The following is a 23886-nucleotide window of genomic DNA, read 5'->3' as shown; positions in this document are numbered from 1 at the left end:
AGGGGTACATCTCGAACTTTTTTGTTTTGTAGTATAATGAAGTGAAGTTTGAACCGCGTTTTCAAAATTTTTCTAAAAAAACGTATTAGAAAAGTGGAAACTTGCATGCCCATCTATTGAATTGTCCTAATGGTGATTTCGTTTCTTCCAAAAAAATGTCGCCCTTCCCCAGTGCAAAATTTGTTTGATGTTACACTCACCCCTCTAGAAGGGCATGTGTTGGCCTTCTTATACTTATCCAGCTCACACATTTCATATTATTGTCGTTTTAAGCACTACCTGATTTTCAGGGCAACGGTCTCCTCTGACAAAGCTTCAAAAGGCTGAGCATCTGTATATTTTGCTTTACAAGAGTGTGGCATTTTATGAACACGAAAAGCGAAAGGGGCAATCAAAAGGCGACATTTTGTGGTAGATGCGACAACACCATATTTTTTCCAAAAAGTTTAGAAATTTTATTTTAATGTTTTTTCGTAGATAACTAGTATAAGCAATATTTTATTAAAAATTTGGGGAATAAATTAAAAAGAACATTGATTTTTTTTTTTTAATTCTATGTGCCAATACTTTTTTTCCGGCAGTGTATGTATGTACCTATCGTCGGCAAAAATTTTATAAGATAACATATTTTGGTATGGGCACCCCACACGTCTGTGCAGACATCGAAAAACAGCGAAAATCACGAGCAATTAATCACGCCGGAACGACTCGAATTTTTCCCGTCCAAGGGCTGACTTCGAATCAAACCCCGTACCAGAAACCTTTTACTGCGGTATATGCCCGAGAAAACTCCCCCCGAACTTCACTTCGGTTAGGTGCAATATTTGCACCTAAATACCTGTTCAGGCCTTAACTCACACAAGGAGTGGACCACCCGGTTTATGGCCCTATTTTGCTCAATCCAAACGGCAACTATATTCTCCACGGTGATCCGCATTCTGCGCAATGCGCCGGTGACTCCAAAAACCCAATCAGCCTCCACGGTTCCACGGAGCTAACCTGAGCAGGTCCCCAACCTTGATATCGTTCCAACTACCATGTGTGGACTAACCGGCAGCTCTGTCAGTCCAGAATAAATCATAACATGACCCCCTGTCTTGGCTGGTGTCACTTTAAAGTATTTTGTGGATTGCGCACCACCCATGAATGGACGAGTGAGTACTACGTTCCCGGTGGCCGCCAGCCGTGACGCCTCAAACTGCCACAGCTAGGCAACAAGTTTAATAGCAGCCCCTACTCAGCTTCCTAAGGCAAACGCATTTGCTACAACTGAACTCTAAAGCAAGATCGAGGATCAACCATTTTAATAGATCGGCATGGTATGTTGATAGCTGCAATCCAAGAAACAAAGTCGCACAGTAAGTAAACCTTGCGCCGCCTGCAATGTGCTCCGTAAGGGTCACGAGCGAGGCAACGGCAGAGTAAGAGCTACCGTTCATTTGACATCACACTATGCCAATCGTCTTTTTGAAGCAGATGTCGACCGATCTTTGGCTTCAAGACTGTCAAACGATCGTTGTCGAATTCTATTGCCAGCGACCACTCAACAATCCGCATCATGAACGACAAAGCCTCCACCGCGCGTGCTAGCTGGCGAGCATCAGTTCCACGAAGTGCTCACTCATTCGGCACATCCGCGTTTAGTCTGCTCAGGTATGAATAGCCAGAGCCTCGTCATGTAGGTGGTATTCTGGCGATATCAGAAGGCATCCACGCTGCTGTTCTACAGTCGCTGTGGTCTACAGTCGTTAGGTAGTTTCCTATCCGTGGCATTGTTTAACTTATGCATCTCGAAGCTTTCTCAGCCACCGTAGGGAGTTCCCTGATCTGCTACGCTGGCGATTCTCTGATATTAACGTCCGGCAATGGCATTGATGGCCAGCGTTTGATTGTAAACGGCTATTTCACCGATATTTCTGTATTTTTTCCACCTTGATGAAGGGGGTTCAGCTACAACTAAAATTCGTATAGCCTGCTCTCAAATTGCAAGCCGACAGCTCTTGAGGCCAAGAGAAAAGGACGTTGTTAGCAACATAGTATAAGGCAATTGGATCCCAGATTATGCTGCGCCTTTTTGCTCGCCGAAGACTAGTAAGAAAGTAGCTCGAGAAGCTATAGACTTGTCAGAACTTTGCATATCGCAAGAAACTCTTGCTGGAGGCAGAGCTTCCTCCCAGGTACGTCTAAAGACAGATCTATGAACTCTCGTATAAGATCCAGACATACATAGCTCAACCACTAGGCTCAACAAAGTATCTACAAGCCACTAACGCCATACACTGGAAGTCTATTACCTCCCTTCACAGACTCTTCACACTGTGCATGTCGTATTTTGACTTCAACTACCACACATCGCAGACGAAGAGCTTTGGCGGCCGCGAAAAACCCACGTAACTCTGAAATGATTAAGGTCTGGATACTATGGCTGTACTCATACTTATGCAAACTCGACGCTGACATACCAAAAATATAGGTTCCCTTCACAACACTAACCACTTTCTCAACTACCTCCCCCAAAAATACATCCCTCTCTCCATTTGGGTCGAGCTTACCGGTAGATGAGCTTGATGACAACGATTTATGTACTTGCCGACTTAGCGATTTAGCGAGCACTTAGTAGTTTCACTACGACAATAGCAGTGGTGGCACAAAAAAATAAAATCAAAGAAGATCGACCTTAATTTTCATACTTAGGGCAGCTTTGTCGAGTAACTTTTAAAATTTATCTGCCCTATAAACACGTTTTTTGAGAACAAAATTTGTGTATAAAGGCCGGATAGATTTTAAAAGCTGCTAGGGAAAAAGGCTCTTAAAGTGTTAAGCCTTTCATATTGTTAGGCTCGTATTTAATAGTTGAACCAATTTGCTAATCATTATGCTTCTCTCTTTCAGGTTCCTATTTTTGCTACGACAATCCCGGCGCTCTGCAAGAGGTCTTCAAGAAGGAACTAGATCTTACCACCACGGAGTTCACACTCATCTATTCCATTTATTCATGGCCAAATGTTGTGCTCTGCTTCATTGGCGGTTTCTTAATCGATCGCGTTTTCGGCATACGTTTGGGCACAATCATTTACCTCTTCATTTTACTAATTGGTCAGTTGATATTCGCTTCTGGTGGACTTTTGGGTGCATTCTGGGTTATGATTTTGGGTCGTTTCATATTCGGCATCGGCGCTGAGTCATTGGCGGTGGCGCAAAATAATTACGCTGTACTCTGGTTCAAGGGCAAGGAATTGAATATGGTGTTTGGTTTGCAATTGTCGGTGGCACGTTTTGGCAGCACTGTCAACTTTTGGGTAATGCAGCCGATATATGATTATGTTACGAAATTTTATGAGGGCCACAGAGCAATCGGTGTGGTGTTGCTGCTAGCAGCGGGCACATGTGTGTTGTCGCTATTGTGCGCTTTGATTTTGGGTAAGTGATTGAGTGATTTATGTGTTAAAGTAAGATATCTATATCTCTAATCTATATTTTGGTGTTTTACACGCTTTCTATAGGCTGGATGGATAAACGTGCGGAACGCATTTTACAGCGCAACACTAATCCTTCTGGTGAGATTGCCAAACTGAGCGATGTCACAACTTTTAAGGTCAGCTTTTGGATGGTTTCCATTATTTGTGTGGCTTATTATGTGGCCATATTTCCATTTATTGCTTTGGGAAAGTGAGTAGATACTCTTTAAAATAGTTTCGAGTCTTTCTTTTCATTTGTAAATTGCATTGCATCTTTTTAATTTTAGAACTTTCTTCATGCATCGGTTCAACTTTCAACCGGATCAAGCCAACAATGTCAATTCCATTGTGTATTTAATTTCGGCTATTGCTTCGCCACTTTTCGGCTTTATTATAGACAAGACTGGACGCAATGTTAGCTGGGTATTTTGCGCTACATTCTCCACAATTTGCGCACATGCACTACTCGCATTTACTCTGCTAAACCCATACATTGGTATGGTAGTTATGGGCTTGTCATATTCCATGTTGGCCGCTAGCTTATGGCCTTTAGTTGCTTTGATCATTCCTGAGTACCAACTGGGCACTGCCTATGGCTTGTGAGTGAAGTGAAAAACATTAATGTGTTTTATGGTTCGATTATGGAAAGCAACGCAATCTGAGTTGGGGGCAACGCTACTGAAATGAAAATATATATGTATTATGAATAGCAACTATAGTTAAGTGCTATAAAGTTCAGTATTATAGAATATTGACATACCAGTTGCCATTGGCGTATGTAATACGATTTCAGCTTCTGTCACGCAACTGAAGTTCGGTTGTCATCCGTAATCGGGCCATTATTTTAAAAAATTACTTCTATTTACTATTTTTGTCTACTCACTTTTTCAGCTGCCAATCTGTGCAAAATCTTGGATTGGCTGTAATCACCATTGTAGCTGGCATGATTGTCGATCGCAGCGATGGCAACTACATATGGGTTGAGCTATTCTTTATGGGCTGGCTTACTAGTAAGTTTCGCGCATACTTTACATGCATACATTTTTAAACTTTTATAAAATATGAATTGAGGGCCCTATTTTACTAATGTCTTTTGAATATTTTTTCTCTCCTTTAGTTGCTTTAATTTCAACCTGTGTAATTTGGGGCTACGACAAGAAGGTGAAAGGTAACCTGAATATGACGCCAGCACAACGTGTCCAATATGCTAGCGCAATGTATGTGAAATTCTAATGAAATGAAAATGCAAACGCAAACAAGTACATATAAATAGAATTTTTGTTAATCAAATTCAATGAATACCGGCATTAATGTATGCGCATATTTACAGACGTGCAGCGAATCCGGATAACGGCGTTTACTCGAGCGATCAGGAGCCACTACTGGATGAATAGAAAGCGCGCTATCAGCAGCAGTAGCGCAGCGAGTAGTAGCGCCGTTAGTATAGAGCGAGTGGCGGGAAAGAGGCACGGAGTACAGGTCAAACGTGAAAGGTGGATGCTGTAATTTGCAATAGGCCAAACAAAAAAAACACTAATCATAACTGTAGTTAGCAGAAAATATTTCTAAGATATTGCATGGAAATTTGGCGAATTTCGATTTCGATCAATGGTACCCCACCAACTAACAAAAACAACCACAACAACTGGCGCATATCATACATAATTAACCGATTCACTATAGCATACATACATAACCAACATTTGCACGCTTTCGCTAAGAAATATTTACGTTGCGTGGCACTTGGCAAATGCATACGTGCGTAGCGCTTTTGGTGATTTCTTATTTTATTTTTAAACTGTTTTTAAATTTGCAAGAATATCTATTTTTACACAAACTTACTTTTGCTATAATACTATTATTAAACATTTTACCATATAACACATTTATTTTGTAAGCAGAAAAAAAAACAAGCAGTTAAATTTTATACAAACATACATGTATAGACATTATTGTGTGGAAAACTAAATGGTTAAAATCTTGTAGTTGTATTTAAATAGAAAACGCTTAGTTATAGGTAAACGCTGTTGCAATTTTCCAAATATTTTTAAGTTATTTTTTTTAACTATTTTTGTCATTTTTGTAGCAAATATTTTTTAGGCAGCGAAATTATGTAACAACTTGTAAACAAAATATATTAAAATTTGGACAAAAACACAAAAAAAAATAGCGACAAATTCGTAATGCTAATTGTTAGTCATACATAAATGTTTTAAAATTAATAGGATATAACAAAAATTTAAATAAAATCACAAATCTATTGTAATGTTAATTACTGTATATTTGTCTATTAACAATTGAAACGCTTTAAAATGTGTGTTTATTGTTGATATTTAAATGTATATGTATGTGCATAGAAAAAAAAACAACGCTAGATGATACTTATTTACCAGCTAACGTAAAGGAATAAAAAAAAATCACTTATATGAGACACAATTAAATCAATCAGAATCGAATGTTGAAAAAATATATGTATGTAACCTATCAAATTTCTATATATTATAGCACAGAAATATTTATATTTAAATGTTATAATCGAAATTTGAACTCGGTCAAGTGCAGTGAAGACGGCGTGTCAGCCCGTGAGTACGGTATTATTATGTGATTTAGTAAAAGAAAAAAGAAAGAATAATATACAAGTATACATAAAAATTTTACTAAAGATAAAGAAATAAATATTATGATGTATAAAATTAAATATAACGATGTACAAGTATGAAAAATAAAAAAAAAAACACGAAAAAAAGAAAGCTAAACAAAAACAAGTTTGTTTCTTTTGTTTGGGCCAAATCCTGTATATTTTCTTTAGTGAGTTAGAGCTGCTTAGTGAGTTAGTTCCCTGCTCCTCCTACGCGCTTCCAGGCGAACGATTTTTGCGATTTGTTATAAACTTAATTGTTAATTACTGCCTGATGATGGGAAATCCGTTGATTTATTTTGTTGGTTACTGCTTTTTTAAGCACAAGATGAGGGCTATGTTAAAGCAGCAGAAAATTTGGAAGTGGAATATGAAGGGAGTGATGCCACACTAGGCAACCTTAAAGTACCTGTATTGCTTGTTTTGATAAAAATTCATCTTTTCATTAAACAGTGACTGGAACAACTGTTCACAAGACGAATGTTTTTTAACATTTGTTTTTCAAGTAAAATTTTTGTGGATTTTCATAAAAAATTAACTCATTTTATAACAAATTTGAAAATTTTGTACGAAATTCTGAAAGATTCAAAAAATTTTCATTGAAGTTTTAAACTATGTAAGGATTTTCTCAAAAAATCAACGGGACTTTTATGAGAAGCTGTGGCTATTCATAGCTGAATACACTGAGGTTTGCCATTGCCTTCCGAGGGGCGACCGCTATTAGAAAAAAATTGTTTGTTCTTTATTTTTGGAGTTGGTTAGAAATCGGGCTCGATACCAGGCCCTGCGGAATGGTAGTGCACACTTCTAACTACTATACCACAGCGGCCGCCAAAATGTTCAGAATAAAGAGAAATCAATTAAGTCATGTCTGTATGTCCGTCCGTTCAACTGTGCACACAATAAATAACTCCAGTAGAAATTGAGATATCTGAAGGAACGGATGGTATTGAAAAAGCGCTAACTTTGACAATCAGCCTCATTGCGAGAGTCGGATCGAATGCAAGTCGTTTTTCGAGAGTGGAATCGTATCGAAAATTTGATGTCATTGCCTAAAATTTCGACTCGACTAGTGTATACTCCACTTCCAGGCGTTTTTAAAAAGGTGGTGTTGGGACGACAGCTAAGTTTTTCGCCGTGAAAAGTATTATGTCAAAATTATGTGTTTGTTGTAATTCATACCAATGACAGTATGGATATCTGCGTATAATTTGTTAGTGTAATTTTTTACTTATATACGGCTAAAATCTCCTTGTTAAATACGCCTTGTTCCACTTAATACCCTCAGACCTAACTTGGACCCAGCAGTGTAGATGGTCTCAATGTCCTTCTGATGTGCGATTCAATAAGCTAATCATTCGGATTCAAATACTTGACACTAGGAATTTGTATTAGTCCGTGCCTTTCGAATCGCATTGAGGTTTGAAGCGGAATAAAGAGTAGACCGCCCTTTATTCTTTTCCTGTGCTGGATGAGTGCAGCCAAGATAATCAGCCTCAATGCGACAGTCGTGTCGACTGCAAATCGTTTTTAGTGAGAGTCGAAACGTATCGAAAAATTCACGACATTGCCTAAAATTTCGACTCGAGTAGTGAATTAAAACCGAAAAACTTGGCAGCACTGCATAGCTTTCGACGATTTTCGTTGTTGATACTTACTTCAGCACCACAGTAGAATGCCAATGTTGTCGAGGCGTACAAGTTAGCCCAATTTACGACGTAACGCAATGAGGCTCAATTTTACTTTCTTACATACTTTAAACAAATTGCAGCGAACATGTTTTTTGTGTAAATTGCTTTTTATTGAAGATTCTCTTAATTTTGCATATGAAGATTTTGTACATTTTTCATTATTTTTTTTTATAGATATACTATTTCTTATCGATTTTATTTTTAAGATAAAGTTTGTCTTCTCTATTAATTACAAATATGCGTACTTATTCAATTTTTTACTTCGATTTTGTATATTTATATTTTTTCATGTACATAAATACATGCATATATGTTTGTATAGAAGTATATATTTATTATTATATAGTACATACGATAATACACATTCTTGGTATATGCTTTCTCTGTTCAAGGTTTTTTTTTATTTAACAATATTTAAGTGTTCTAGATTTTATTTTGGCGCAATATAAGTATGAATGTTTTTATTCATTTATTTTAATTAATACGTAAGGGTATGTACAATATAGATACATACAATATTTATTCATACATACATATGTTTTTAAATCTATGTACGTACATATGTATATAGATCCATCTAAACTAATTATATGGCCCCGCTATTCCACAATTGTTTTTGTTATTTTCATTACTTTAAATTATGTTGTAAAAGATTTGATGTTTTCTTAGTTAACTTTTGATGTTTTGGCGATTTTGTTTTTTGTGCGAACTGAAGTTGTTTAAGAACAAATTTATTTTGTAAACAATTTTTTTTTGCTGGGAAGTTTTTTGCTGGGCCGAAAGTAACGTAATTTTTCCATTTTTGATTTGATAAAAACCTTTTTATTAATCATTTGAATGCGCCGTAAGCTTCAGCATTAGATGTGCTGAATAATTTTAAAAGTGTGGTGAAAAGAACGTAGCGTTTTACTATAGAACTACGAAAAAAAAAAAATTGTAGAACAGCTAACAATGCTTGGAATATTTTACAACTTTACTTAAGAAATTTTGATGTGACGTAAATAAAACCGAATAGGGGTGTTCTCGCAATGACGAAAAATCTTCAAAAAATCTCGCAATTTTTGACTGAACTGTCATAACTTCTCGAAAAACTTTCTAGTTGTGAGTTTTCTAATTTTTTATTTAGTCAAACGGAATTAGTCAGATGCGATTAAGCTTAAGTTAACGGGGGAGATATATACAGCAGTGCGCCTGGACCACTCTATGGATGTCACACTTCTTTTGATTAATTTTTAGTTCGTTTCGTACAGAGAACGAAATTTGCCTTAGTCTTAATTTTCGTCTTCGTCCTCTTCGCATGCGTTTCCGTCGTGGTATTCGTCGTCGTCGTCTTATTCGCCTTCGTATTTCTATTGGTTTTGGTTGCCGTGATCGTTATCGTATTCGTCGTCGTATTTGTCTTTGTTTCGCCTTCGCATATGTACGTCTTCATATTTGTCTTCGTTTCGTATCCGTCTTTGTCTTTTCTTTCGTCTTCCTAATTCATATCGTATTCGTCCGCGTCGTCTTATTCGCCTTCGTACTCGTATTCTCCCTTGGGTTTGGTATTTATATTCGTCGTCGTGGTATTCGTCTTCGTCGCCTTATTCCCAGCCCAATATTCAACACATGTTTAGAGAGTTCAATGGAAGTTTCGAATCTTTTTGCATTGTAAGTGAATACCCCTATCTGGTTTTTTTTAGGCAAATTAAAAATACGAAAAATACTACTTTACAATAAAAAAGACCATTTCAGCACAGCTAATACTAGGCTCAAATTCAAATTTAGTAATTTTTTTTTGAATCAATTCAATCTTTTACATTTTGACATTAAAGTGCGATTTGTGCTGTAAAAATATATATATTTTTAAGTTGTCTCAAAAACCGTTTCTAGCAGTTCACTATATCAATACATATTTGCGCATGCTCGTACATACATACCACTTTTTAACTGCACAATTTTTATAGGCATACATTTTTTTCCTACATACAGTCATCACTCTAATTATGACTACTTGCAGTTGCTGCTACTCGAAACTTATTTCGCAAACTGCACACCCCCACACGTTGGACTATGTTTTTCATTCCCATCCACTTATTTTCGTAAAATTTTGTGCAGCGTGCTTTTAATTTACTTTTTTTTCTAGCGAAACTAATTCTTATAACCTACGTTTCGTTCGGTCAGCTTACCGTTAACTGCCTGTGAAAACGATTTTGATTTTTCTTTTTTTTGAATTTACAAATAAATGACTATATAACTACTCATTTTTCTTTGCAAAACACATTCGCTAACAAGCAAATGCACTGTACATACATACAATTATAAATACATAATTATGTAACTATAAGTGAAGCATTGATTGCGGCCCAAAACCGACAGAACGGCTATAGTGCCAAATAAGATTCAAGAGAAAAAATTTGAAATTTAGTTGCTTGTTGCTTAATTAGAATTTTACACACTAACTTATATATAAGGTAATATTTCATTTTATACTACATACATATATATATATATATAATAATAAGAGAAAATAAATGTTCAGCAATTTAATAAGATTTGCGCGTTGGCAATAAATTTTAAAATTTATAAATATGCCGTGTTGTGGATTTAGTAATTTTTAGAATTTTTACAATTTATACATAATTTTTTTGTTGCGCTTATTTTGCGTCACGCAAATTTTTATTAGGCGCCTTCCCCCCTCAACGTGCAATTAAATTAGTTTTAATTTAAATTTTCAATATTTGCAATTAACAATTTTGAATTCAAATTTTTAAAATCACAGTTTTATTATAACTACATACATATTTATGTATATGCATGCATGGGTGAAGAACAAATGTACGCAAAATAGTTAGTACGCTGAGTACTAATGATGCTCTTCACTTTATTTGACTTTCAATTAACAGCCAATTATCTTTTGTCAAATTCTTTTGTTTTTTTCTTCTTCAACAAAGCTGCTTACACATTTGCACCCAGTTAAACCAATTCGCTTATGCAATTATCTTAATTATTTGAATGTGTGAGAGAATCAATAAGTTGTTTTAAATAATTATAAATTTTTAATTTTTTTTTACTGCGAAAAGCATAACACAACTTAGTACGCTAGAAAACTTAACAATAACGATATTAAGTGTAGATTATTTAAGAAAATATTAGAAGTAATAAAACAATACAAATTAGTGCGCTATATTGTAATTATTCAACAGCATAGCTGCTGCCTTTAATTTTTATTAAAACTAATACATATATATATGCTATAACAAATGCGCGTAACTGTGTGTGTGTGTGTGTGTGTGCGTGTGCAAGGTGTAACCAAATAACCACTGAAAACGTGCATTTGCCACATTCATTCATTTGCACGTTTGCAAGAGTTGAACAAATAATGTAATTTATTATCATTAATTATTTTATTATTATTGTTATCTTTAGTTTTAATTATTTAAATTAAATTTTGCCACTAAAACTAAACTGAAACTTGTTTCAAATTGTGGACAAACAAACAAACAAATTAACGCAAACAAATCTAAGTTTTTATGCTATTTGACCTGAAAAGAGCTTTCCGTAAGGTACATTTAAATAAAAACTGGTTTAAAGACTAATTAAATATAACTAATAAGTGAAATAACATATTTTTTTTTATAACATTTATGTTTTGCTTGGTATTAAACAAAAAAAAAAAAAAAAAAACGATTTATAACAACAAAGCAAACAATTAATTATTACTTATTCAGGCCTATTTCCGTTGGCATTGGCATCGTTCCAAAATGATGATTGCAACTCAAAATATGCAGCTAAATTATGCAAAGTAACATTAACTGTCTGGCCGGCGTGCTGTATCCTCTTTTAGGAGGCACTCTTGTATATCCTCTTTTGATCTGATGTTCATTGCCAGACTTACGCCAACACTGGCATGCTGTATTATCTATGGATTCATAATTAAGTTAGAAAGCACGAGTTGCACTTAACTCTTTTGTAGCATGGTGTGCAGGTACTCGTTTGAATGTGTCGGCGGACTTTTAATAAAATAAAATGTGAGGTCTTTCATCTAAAAAGGTCCTATGGATATACATACATAAACATATACTTCAGTGAATATACTATTTTCTGGCTAAGCAAACTTTATTGGAGTAGTCTTGAGTAGTAGATTGGCGTTTAGTTGCATGGTGAGCTCATTTGCTAAGCAACAGCGTTCGAACCTCGCCTTGGTTATCACAGTGAAATTCTCTACAACAACCGCTGTTAAAAGAAAGCTGTGAGATAATAGCAGGTCAAAGCCAGATGAACAACACCTTTGTTCCAAAGATTTTGTAAATAACATGATTGCTATTTCACCAACGCCGCGATTGCCAAAAAAAAATAGTGGATTTATAGAACAGACATTTATGTTAAGAATTTGAATATATACAACCATATTCGTACGCCTTTCACTTTAAGAAATCGTGACTGGCTTTACTCTTGTATTCTTCTAACATCATTGTTGATAGCAGAAGTCTGACTGTCTTGAAAAAGGGGGGAACAACTCATTTGAAATCAGCGATAGTGCAAGTTTCTATTATCGAAACACAGTTGCAGATCACGCACTCAGCACAGCCCTGAACAAGAACAGTTTCGGAAGCAATGTGTTGGCATAAAAGCAAAAACAACATTAACAAATGCTTGAAATAATATTTACATAATTTTAGCATTCAAAAAGCAACAAAAATAATAATAAAATATGTCCCTTAATTTTTTTGATATCCACTTCCTCTAAGCGAAGCGGCCATCTTAGCACGCTTAAATTAAAAAAAAAAAAACAAACGCAAAGTACAGTTCACTTTGTTCAATCAACTTCTTTCGACCCATTCTCTACTTGCAACACGCATCCTATACATACACATCTATGCTATGTATGTAATTACTCCCGCTTTTAATTCCTACTTATAACCTGACCAGTTTTGGCATTCACTAATATCGTTTTATGGCTTTGTTGTTGTTCATCGCTACAGTTGCTATTGTGGTTGTTGTTGTTGTTATTATTATTATTCGTGCTACCACCAATGCCATTCATATGACTATTGTTGCTGCTATTATTACGACTTATGCGGCGACGCAGGCGATCACTAATATTTTCGCAGCTACTAGCGTTAGAGTTCACATTGCTGTTGCTGTTGCTGTTGCTGCTGCCACCTTCGCGCTTAATAGCTAAGCAGCCATCATTTTTGTATAGTATAATCTTGTTGCAAGGCTTCTTAATGCTTTCCGCTGCAGCAGCTACTGTTGATGATTTCTCATCTTTCACCTTAATGCTGCTGCTCTTTGGCGCACTTGCCATTTGTTGCTGCTGCTCCTTTGCCACATTTTCATTTACCACATGCTCATCATTGTTGTTGTTATGCTCTTGTTTAATATTCAATTGCAGCGCAGCCGTTGCTTCAGCTGTCGCTGTGCGCTCGTCATTGCCGGCGTTGGTTGCATCTTTCTGCAATTCACTGTCTACAGCTGCATTCGCTTCTTCGTCGCCGGCGCTCTCATCGCGTTCAACACTCAATTCCAAGTTGTCGTAGGAGGTGAAGAATGCTACTGACTTCAATTTTTCCACTGCGCTGAAATGCACGCGCGTATGTTCTTCAATATGCTCCTGCTTAGCATCTGTGTAATCGCAGTGTTCGCAGATGTATGCCTCTCTTTGATTGCTAATGCAAATATGATGCTGCAAGTGCGCTTTATAGAGTGTTGTATGCTTTGTTTCGTAGGGACAATAGAGGCACTTCTCAAGTGGCGCCGGCGATGCTACGCTGGATGTGAAATCACTGCCACCATCAACAGCTAGATCGCTTGTAGCTACCGAAGCGCTGGTCGATGGCATATTTGATGAATCATCGGCGTCGGCGGTTAGCTCTTTGGGCGTAGGTGTGGGTGTAGGCGTCGTGGGCGCAGGCGAACTGCGCATTGCTCCACTAGCAGCATTACCGCCAGTCATGCCTGATTCCAGCTGCTTTTTCAGCAGCGAGTTGGCTGTATCGAAATGTGATGTCGCCGCGCTTACTGCGGTTGATGCTGTTATCGCTGCGGGCATCATCGACGATGAGGAAATGCTTGCATGTTGTTGCTGCTGCAGCATTTGATCCTTGCATTGATCATTCAAATCGTTATCAACAATCCAGATCGTCTCAGGCGCCTGCTGTAAGCTCTTGGCCAATGTGATTTGCATTAGTTTGGGTGGAGCATATTCCAAATCTTCAGGCACGTGCTTGTATAGCTCGGCGCACTTATCTTGGTAGTGTTGTGTGTGCACATAACGGTGTTTCTGTAAGTGTGCTTCCTGCACGGTGCCATAATCGCAAAATTCGCATTTGAAGGCTGGTTGTGGCGGTGGTGGTGGTGGCGTCGATGTTTGCGGACTACTGGTGTTATTATCCAGTACATCGCCTGCGCTGTGGCATTTTATGTGATCTTCTAGTTCCGCTTTTGCGTTCGAAGTGTCGCTGGATTTTTGAATGTAACGGGCAGGACATTTAGGGCAATAAAGTATTCGTTTGATTTGGTTTTCATTGGAGTTGTGCGAATGCAGGGGTGGCTGTTGTTGTTGTTGTTGTTGTTGTTGTGGTGTCGGTGTTTGGCGTAGCTGCTGTGGGTGCTTTTGATGTTGCTGCTGCTGCTGTTGTTGTTGTTGTTGTTGGACAGCAGATATTTTCTGCTTTAAAGCTGTTAGATCAATAGCCAATGGCGAGGAGAGTGATGATGCGTCCTGGAAAATACAAAAAAAAAATTGTTATCGATGTTCACCTCATGACGCATTTATCGATATTATGGAATTATTTAACGATATTATGATCGGTAATACTATCGATATACATATTTCTAGATCATAGGAATCTACCAATTATCATTGCTCTAAATTCATTTACCGATAATTTAATTTATCGATATTCTTTTTATCGATAATAACTCGTTTTGAGGTGATAACTAAAATGAATTTAGATTAAATGATATTTTTTGTCTTAGTAACTGTTGTTATCGATAGTAGAAGATATATGTTTAACAGTGTCGTTATCGATATCTGTACACTTTATATACACGCATTATGGCGATATACATACACATTTTGTTATAAACATACTAATCGATAACTTTGTTAATCGAAATTTTTTCGTCAATTTAATTTATCGATAACTTGTTTTATGGATACAATTTCACGCTAACGAAACCAAAACGCTTTTTGTGTAGGTATCGAAAATTGTATTTGTTTACCGATGATTTATTTTATCGATACTAAAAGTTTTTGAGGTTAAACAGGGCGATCACGGCATTCCATATCGAACGTACATATGTACACAACTCGCTTATGAAACATAAAAGTTAATATAAAATGATTTATCTTTTTATATAAATATATTTTCATACATATATACATATGTATAGCTGTATTTATCGATTTTATTTTATTTTAAGCTATTGATTAACGATTTATCGATGAAATGCCAACTAACGCAATGAAAAACGTTTATTTTTTTTAATTTCATTAAATGGGTAATTATTCACAACATCCTTACCTGTTGCGCCTGCGCCACCGCAGCCAATTGCAAGGCCATACTGAAATCCATCGAATTAATGGCTGCACTCATGTTGCCCAACTGGCTGGACGCACTTAAATTATGCTGCTGATGCACGGTGCGCATGTGACTGCTCAAATGCTGCTTCTTGGCGCAAACGAACGTACACAACGAACATTCGTACTGGGTGGGCTTATGCAAGGAAATATGATAATTCATCTGCGATTTGCTCTCCGAAATATACGGACAGAGAGGACACTTTTGCTGCTTGCACTTGGAGTTCAGCTGCTGCTGCTGTTGTTGTTGTTGTTGTTGTTGCTGCGATTGTGCTTGTTGCTGCAGCTGTTGCTGTGCAGCATTGGCCACCCCTGGCGGTAGGCGTGTGATTTCAATTTGATCATTTTGCTGCAATTGCTGATGCAACATCAAATCATCGCTGCTTAGACCCAGAGCGGCAGCTGCTGCAACGGCAGCTGCAGCCGATCCATTGCCTGCAGCTGCAGCAGCCTTGTAAGTGGCTGCTATATATGCAGCAGCGGCCTGCTGCAGCTCCTGTGGTGTGGTGGCTGCATTAGCGGCAGCGGTACCGGCGAGTGGTGAATGCAACAGATTTTGTTCGTTTTTGTTGTTGTTGTTGCTCATAAGTACTGAGTTGCTGGGCGGACCAGAAAGGTTGTTTAAAGTGTGAGGCGATTGTTGTTGTTGCTTCTGCTGGTGGTGGTGGTGTTGTTGTTGCTGTTGTTGCTGTTGTTGCTGCTGCTGTAAAGCTTTAAGTGTAAGCCCGTAATTGGTCTCATTCGAGGCGCCATTGCCGAGCGGTCGATAAATAGGCGGCGCATTGCGTTCGTTGATGGTGTTGACGGTGCGATCAAGGGTTTCGATGCGTATGTCGCCAGCGTGTTTCAAGCGACAATGCCGCTGCGGGTGGGAGAGAGTGAAAGAGAAGGAGAGAAAAAAAAGTGAGGTTAAACAAATGGCATGGAGAATGCCTAAAATATGTATGTATATATTAAAAAAAAAAAAATACACACATACGTATATGGTAAATTTAACTTTTATATGAATAAGATATAAAATCTATGAGTAATAAAATTGTGGAAAAATAAATATTTCTATAAAAATGAAAATAAAACTTAATTTACATCAATACAAGCAAAATAGACTTAAATTAATTAAACATACTTAAGGAACTCCCTTTACGCAGAAATTTGTAAACACTTTGATGTTTTATATAAATGTTGAGTTAGTAGGGGTTTTCACTTAAAGCGGATAAAGTTCGACATTTATCAAAAATATTTTACGTGCCTTGAGATCGTTACTTATTTTAGTTTAAGGCAATTACTTACAATAAATACAAATCGTGTCAAAATTATAAACGCACCGCATATTGGCACGTTTGAACAATTATTGAGGCATAATCTGGATTTCATACGAATCGAAAATTTGAAATTTTTGTATTGAAAATGATAGGAATATTTCATGATTTTCGATGCGTACGAAAACAAGAATACGCCGCATTATTTTTTAATTTTTATTTTATTTAATTTTATTTTTTTATTTAATTTTAATTTTATTTTTTCTAATATTGCACAAAGTTTAAAACTTGTATACGGTATTTGCTGAATACTAAACTATATTTTTTTATAACCAATTTATTAAAATTAAATAGCCAAAATACAGTAATTTGATAAAACTTTTCAATATGTGGTGCTCTTTTAATTTTGAAACGGTGTGTATTTTGTGACTTTTGAGGTTGGAGACGCTTTTACCGGTATAAGTGAATACACCTACTGCATATTTTGTTTCGAAAACATAAAAAAGCATATGTGAACGTGGACACTTCCTCGGCGTAGACACTTTTACGTTAAAAATGGATAAGATGATTTATGTGTGTAATGCGCACCAGACACCTTTACAATTTCAGACATTTAATATTTATTTAAAAGTTTTGTTTTATGAATTTTGTGTTAAATGGAAATATAAGTATTTAAAATCTAATGTTTTTAATTGAATAATACACCAAACCCAAATTTTAAACGTAGACTTCCTTAAATGGACCAATAATTTTTATTAATGATTAACGTTAAGTAAAAAACGAGCCAATGAATTCGTTTACACCGATAACCAATAAATATGTGAAGTAAATTTGTATGTAGATAAAAAAATATTAAACGCTTCAAACCACACCAATATTTTTGAAATGTTACTTTTATGCGGTTATTGTTGTTGTAAACATGAGACAAAAATTTATTAAAATTGGCATATACATATTTACCAGTAGGACGTTTACAATTTTCACTACAAACACAATGGAAGTTTCAATGTAGGTAGGTGTTAATTTTTTTTTTATTTTTTATTTTTTTGAATTTTTGCGACGTGCAACCAACGGACGCGACACATTGAGGGCTTTCGGGCGCTAAAAATTGGAAGATAAACTAAAAAAACTAGTTTGGCTAAACGGCGTCTGATTTTGAGAATATAAGTTCTAATAAAAGCGGCGTGCATTAAAGGGGATATAAAAACGAGTAACTAGCTGATTCTCTCGAGATAAGAATACGTCCTACGTCCCTAATTTGTTCTATGAATTTTGAAAAAAATCGAATAATTTTTTCTAGATGCTGCAATACTGTCAATTTAAGAGATGACATTTTTGTATCGACTAAATTGAGAATCCATTATTAAGGCCATCGTAGCTTGCGGTATATCTAAAATTTTCGTTAACCCAGCGGAAAATCCCCAATTGATGCTTATGTGCACAAATGAGCATCTCTGGCATAGTTCTGGGGGTAGATTCTGTGTAGTTAGGATTATTTGTGTAATACTTAAGGATCATTTCGCGACCGTTTCGAGTCTGGTTTACGACTATTTTAGGACCATTTTGGGACCAGTTGTGGCCATTTCGAGGCTAGATTCGATTTAGTTAAATTTGGGACCAGTTAGGGGATCATTTTGGGACTAGTTTGGGATCATTTTGGGCCAAGTAAGGGAGAGTATTTCACCTCAGGACAATTTTGGAACTGGAAAAAAAAAAATTGATGCGAGAGATGCCTGAGCCTTAAGCTTGCGTAAGCTGGACAGCCAAGGTGCAGATAAGGAGGTGATTTCACCTTTGGCAGTGCTTTTCTAAGATTTCTATTAATTTTACAAACGGGCGATGGTTAGTTTACCAGTATCGAGAGATAAACTTTCCTGAACTTCAAAAGCTTCTTAGACAACCTCCGATTACTCTCGAAGCCCAGCAGGCCAATACAGATCCTTGCTAAAAATACCTCCAGCTACTCCTTGCAACTTGAGACAACAACTTCTTTGCACAATGATATTTTTTATACCGCATCGATACAGTTATCGATTAATTTGTTTTCTGTTTGGCGTCTCTAGTTATTCGACACTTTTAGCTTTTAGCTTTTAGAAGCTTTTAACTACTATACTACACTCATTTTGCATAGTTTTTCTAATATTTTTGGACGATATTTAGAGACCCAAACATTTCCGCGTTAATCGCTTTTTAAAGCTTTCTGTAGCATTTGAATGAGCTTGCACAGAATTAATCCCTCCCTGGCTGTCCCTGTATACAAGAGCTTTTTAAAGCTTTCTATACATCTTAGATCAGTCACAATCAAAGCAAATCACACTGGAGAAGCTTTTTTAAATATTTTGATAGATTTTCTATAGACACTCTCAGAGCAAAATATCTATCTCTGTAAAAGCTCTCTTTGGTCAGCGCCGTTTTATATAGACCAGTGCTTTCAATTGATTTTGAATAGAAATACCAACTATTTATGTAGTACATCGTGTATAAAAGTTCTTTCTCTGATCGTTACGGGCATAGACGTCCAAATGATAAAAGCTCTATCTAGTCAACATTGAATTAATTTAGTATCGACCAAAAAATATCTTGCGCTAGATTTTTTAATCTTTTTATAGACTTAATATGGACGGACGTGCACATATTAAAAGCTTTATCTGGTCATTGCTGCTTTAGTGCATAGTTTTATACGTTCGCAGTGTAAAATCTTGCGTTCCTCATTACTGTCTTAGTTTGTCGAGTTACATAGAGTTTAGACATGAGCAAATGTGGTTTGTTAATCAACAAAGAGCCAGATACTCGTATCCATTCAAGACTGATTGATTTAAAATTAAATTTATGAAGGAAGGTACGTATGCGACGCATAGACTAGGCGGATTGAGAAAAATTCCAATTTAATATACATTTACTGGGAATGAAAAATTTGCTATCATCAAAAAATCATGTTTTACAAATTGCTACAAAACAATAGCTCTTTTTCTCTGTGAATCAGCTTTTCTACTCGTCATATTTTTGGATTAGATCGGATCGAAAATGCATTTACAAAACCTTCGAATATACAACTTACTTTACATAAAGTAGGTGGTTAAAAAAACGCTTTCCTTTAACATATGTATAATTTCTTTTTTCGAGCCGAGTCTTAAATTCATTTTCATTATATATATCTTTACACTGCCTTTTGCAATAACGCAGCTATACCCCGTATTTTGTTAGGGAAATTTGCGAAATTTGTTTTTTTTGTAAAAACTTATATGCAATATACATAAGTATATGAAAAAGAAATGGCAAATGTGTTAAGTGCTTTCAAGTTACGATTAGTACATAAACCGAGTAAGTATAAAAATACCTGAATGACATGCTTCCAATTTGATACTTGATGACAATGACCGCAACGATACGGCGACGGTTCACGTCGCTCGCTGTCGTTAACTAATAAATTACTACAATTGTTATTCAGAATTTGATTTTGATTGAGATTTTGTGTTTGATTGAAATTGCTAGCCGACGATGCATTGGTCGAGGAAATACATAACGATGCCGCCGAGGGCGGTGACAATGTGACCGCATTGGACGCATAAAGAGTCGATGCTGCCGCTGCCGCCGCCGCCGCCACTGTAGCCGAACTTAATAACAAATTAGATGAAGATGATGTTGTACCACCACCACTGCTGCCAGCAGTTGGGCGACTGCTAGCTACTGTTGTTGCTGTAGTAGTAGTAGTAGGAGGTATGGAAGTATTGCGATTTAAACTAGTAGTAGTAGTAGTAGAATTATTAGAACCAAATATAATACCACCAATACATAGACTATTATTATTATCACTATGAGTACCAACGACATCAACACCACCACCACCACCACCACCACTACTTTGACTACCACCCAAATAGGTGATAGCGCCATTATGACTGTTGTTGTTGTTGTTGCTATTGGAAATAGATGAAGCACCGATGAGACCCATTTGCATATGATATGGATTGCTAGTGGACTTTATTCCCAGAGATGCACTAGTGGTAGTATTAGAACTGGTAAGAGTAGTAGGAAGTGTAGTTACTGTTGTGGCACTGGGCGTGTTGAGTGCAGCACTAGCACTTGGTGATGAATGTAATAAAGCAGCGGCGCCACCGCTTGCATCTGCTGTGGCTGTGGGTGAATCGAAGACATTGTGTCTCGCTTCGCTTTCACTGGTGTGTTTCGTTACCGTTAATGCACCCATTACCAAATTTTTATTGCTATTATTGTTATTAGTAGTATGACCACTAACACCAACACTACCACCAATGGTGTTGCTAATGTTGTTGTTGCTGATTGTAGGCGAATGCAGTTGATTGCGTAGTGAATGTACGGAGGATGATGCGTAAGTGCCACGCGGTGAAGTTAACAAATGTTGCAACGATGATGCTGATGTGGCCGCACCGACCATACCAACTCCAGCACCACCACCACCACCAACACCAACACCAAAATTGCTGCCGCCAGAGGAGTGTGGAGAAGACGATGTCGACGATGAAGCTATAGTTAAGCTATTGTGAAAGTTGCTTTGGTTGTTTTGTTTGGGCGACGTTGGCCTTTGGGCACTTGCCTCGTTTTGTATCGATTTCTGCTCACCGTGCTCTAAAATAGAAGCAGTTGCTTTGGCAGGACTCTTGCCGGCTAGCGATAATGCCAGGCAGCCTAGTGGTGAATTTGGCGGTGCTCCTTGCATCGCTTGTTGCAGTAGGCCGGCGGAGAGTATGGAATGTTGTTGTTGTTGTTGTTGCTGCTGCTGTTGATCAGTGTTCGTTGAAGAATTCGAGTTGGGTTGCGGTTGTTGTTGTTGCTGCTGCTGGGAAAGGCACATAGCGGCGAGAACTTTGTTCATATAGATATTTGGATTAACGGCCACTTGAAGTGGTGTGTTGTGTTGTTGTTGCTGCTGAGAGTTCGCCGACTTGGGTGAAGTAGATGCTGTAGCTGTTACTATAGGGTAGTTAGGATCCTGGTAATGTATCTTGACGTGGGCGAGTACGGCATCACGATTTGCATGACTGGGAAAGGTGGGAAAGATAAGTGTAGAACGGTAAAAAATTTGGAGTTAAGCAAATTAAAATAAAGTACAGTAAAGAAAAATATAGTAAGTATAGATATTATAGTACTTTATAGTAATAAAGTTCATTAAAGTACAATAAAGTACCCTAAAGTACAATAAAGTACACTATAGTACAATACAGTACAGTAAAGTACACTAAATTTGGGTAACGTATAACAAAGTAAGTTAAGCAAAACAATGTAACACAAATCACAATAAAAAAAAATAAAATAAAAAAAAAAAAATAAAAAAAAAATAAAATAAAAAAAAAATAAAATAAAAAAAAAATAAAATAAAATAAAATATAAAATAAAGAAAAGTAATATACAGCAAAATAAACCAAAAAACCGACAAGTAAAGTAAAGTACAGTTAAGTGAAAGTAAAATACCGTGAAGTAAATCACCCCAAATTACATAAAAAAAAAATTAAAGTAAAAACCAAAAATTTTCTCCTCATTTACTCACCGAAAAGTGCACTTGCGACACCTATAGAATGTTTTCTTTTCGTTGCCCTCCTGGCGCACATCTGTGACCAGATCATCACTAGGCTTCATAAGAGGCGGTGGCGAACGCTTAACAGCGGAAATAGTTACTGAGGGTGTAATCATTGTTGCTTGACCCTGTTCGGAGTCTTTTTGTTGTTGATGGTGTTGTTGTGCCATTGCAGCATTCATCATAGTCGCTAGCAATGGTAAACGTATGAAACCGTCGGCTAACTGATCGTTGCCATTATTATTACCACTACTATTATTAACACCGGCGCTAGATTTCGATGGTATTGGCTCCAGTGTTATATCCTCCTTGATGCCATTCAAATGGGTAGATGTCAAGGCATTAGGTACCACATTTTTATTGTAATCGTTGATAAAGGATAACGAAGCTACCTGATTTGGTGTCATTTCGCCCGATTTCATTAACTTTGGATCGCCATCTTCTTCGGTTACCTTCATTAATGTGATGTATTTATTGTATTTGGTGTAATTACGACGACCCGTTTCGTCGTTCATGAGCACACGTGCATTCTTGTGGCTGGGATCACGTATGGTCTTTAGGCGAATGTGCTTGGTGATATCCCAACGCCAATTGGAACGATATGAACAGAGAGAGCATTCAAATGGTTTCTTATTCAAATGACCGACAATGTGTACGTGAAAACGCGAAGCTGTTGAGGCCCAGAAAGAACAGTGCGGACACTTGTATACTTTCTTCAAAGACGAATTAGCTGCTTCTTCTTCCGGCGTCATCTTTTTCGTTACCTGTAGAGAGTGAAAGTTTCAAATTTCATTTTGTACCTAACACTCAAACCGGTTGCTTGAGGCGGTTGAGAGATTGATTTAAATTATGGTAAAGAAGAAAAACCGTTAACTCACCTCACCATAACCTGGCGCCGTTTCAACACCATAATAGCTATTCTCTTCACAAGTTGCACTGCTAGCGCCATGTGCGCTGCTACCCGATGATTCTGCGGTATTATTTGTCTGCCCCCGACTATCCGAGCACTGACTTCCTTCACGCTGCCCAGTGTCACCACCAGGCATTTTATTCCAGATGAATACGCGATTCTCCATCGGATGTTGGTCATTAGTGGAGTCAGCACCACCAACACGACCGGCATTGCTGTCACCAGACATTGAATCGAAAGAGTCATTGCCACATCGACTAGCCTCGGTGCATTGCTTGAGATGATTCAACAGATCTGCAGATGATTTGCAACGATGGCGACAATGCTGGCAACGCGTTGAACCGGTTACACTCAAATTAAGTGCCGAATGCGATTGTCGATCTTCATCATCGGCAAAATCTATTTCCAGGCGATCGTCTGCATCATCTTGCTCCTCCTCAACATCATCTTCGGCGATAGCAGCGAAATTGCATGTTTTGCGGTGGATGATCGACTCTGACAGACACTTGGCCATATGACCACATGGACAGATGAGATTCTCGCTTGGTCCTGCCAACGCTGAGGATTTCAATTTGTCAAAGAAACTGCCACCCGGTGTGGGTTTCTTGTGTAGCAAACTGCGAGAAGCATGGCTGGATGTGGACGCAACGGTGGGAGTTGGTGATAATTGAGCGGCGTCCGATTTTTCGAGTGGCTGCAACATCTCGGAGATTTGCTTATCATTGAAGAACATAGAAGCGATATCGGTAAGGGAGCTACGCGAGGCAGCGAACTCCTTGGGAAGATTCATAATGCTGTGAATTCATAAGGGA

At 37.2% G+C, this 23886-nt stretch overlaps 2 protein-coding genes across 6 annotated transcripts in view; one reads left to right on the top strand and one right to left on the bottom strand.

Annotated features, from left to right (window-relative positions):
* Window positions 1-1321: 1321 nt before the first annotated feature.
* LOC108361891 (major facilitator superfamily domain-containing protein 1-like) lies at window positions 1322-5878 on the top strand. The gene is made up of 7 exons (XM_017614666.1): window positions 1322-1358; window positions 2893-3420; window positions 3504-3669; window positions 3746-4057; window positions 4350-4468; window positions 4576-4675; window positions 4789-5878. Exons 1-7 carry the CDS (start codon window positions 1322-1324, stop codon window positions 4850-4852), a joined length of 1326 nt encoding a protein of 441 aa, XP_017470155.1. The 3' UTR covers window positions 4853-5878.
* A 6619-nt stretch (window positions 5879-12497) lies between these two features.
* The window catches only part of LOC108361881 (uncharacterized), a 35663-nt gene continuing 24274 nt past the window's right edge, over window positions 12498-23886 (bottom strand). Inside the window, exons 6-11 of one of the 5 annotated variants that reach the window (XM_017614650.1) lie at window positions 23671-23868; window positions 23043-23622; window positions 22138-22928; window positions 19951-21631; window positions 15299-16216; window positions 12498-14493 (exon numbers count right to left, since the gene is read on the bottom strand). In XM_017614650.1, coding sequence (XP_017470139.1) covers window positions 12673-14493; window positions 15299-16216; window positions 19951-21631; window positions 22138-22928; window positions 23043-23622; window positions 23671-23868 — 5989 coding nt within the window. In that variant the 3' untranslated portion in view covers window positions 12498-12672. Of the gene's footprint in view, window positions 14494-15298; window positions 16217-19950; window positions 21632-22137; window positions 22929-23042; window positions 23869-23886 lie in introns of all 5 variants that reach the window. The other 4 variants (XM_017614648.1, XM_017614651.1, XM_017614652.1 and 1 more) reach the window with 4 other exon arrangements.

This window comes from Rhagoletis zephyria, unplaced genomic scaffold (genome assembly GCF_001687245.7).
Source record: "Rhagoletis zephyria isolate East Lansing unplaced genomic scaffold, Rhagoletis_zephyria_1.1 Rzeph_scaffold_00875, whole genome shotgun sequence".
NCBI lineage: Eukaryota > Metazoa > Arthropoda > Insecta > Diptera > Tephritidae > Rhagoletis > Rhagoletis zephyria.
Note: the sequence above shows the minus strand (reverse complement) of the source record. Positions and strands in the feature narration are given on the sequence as shown.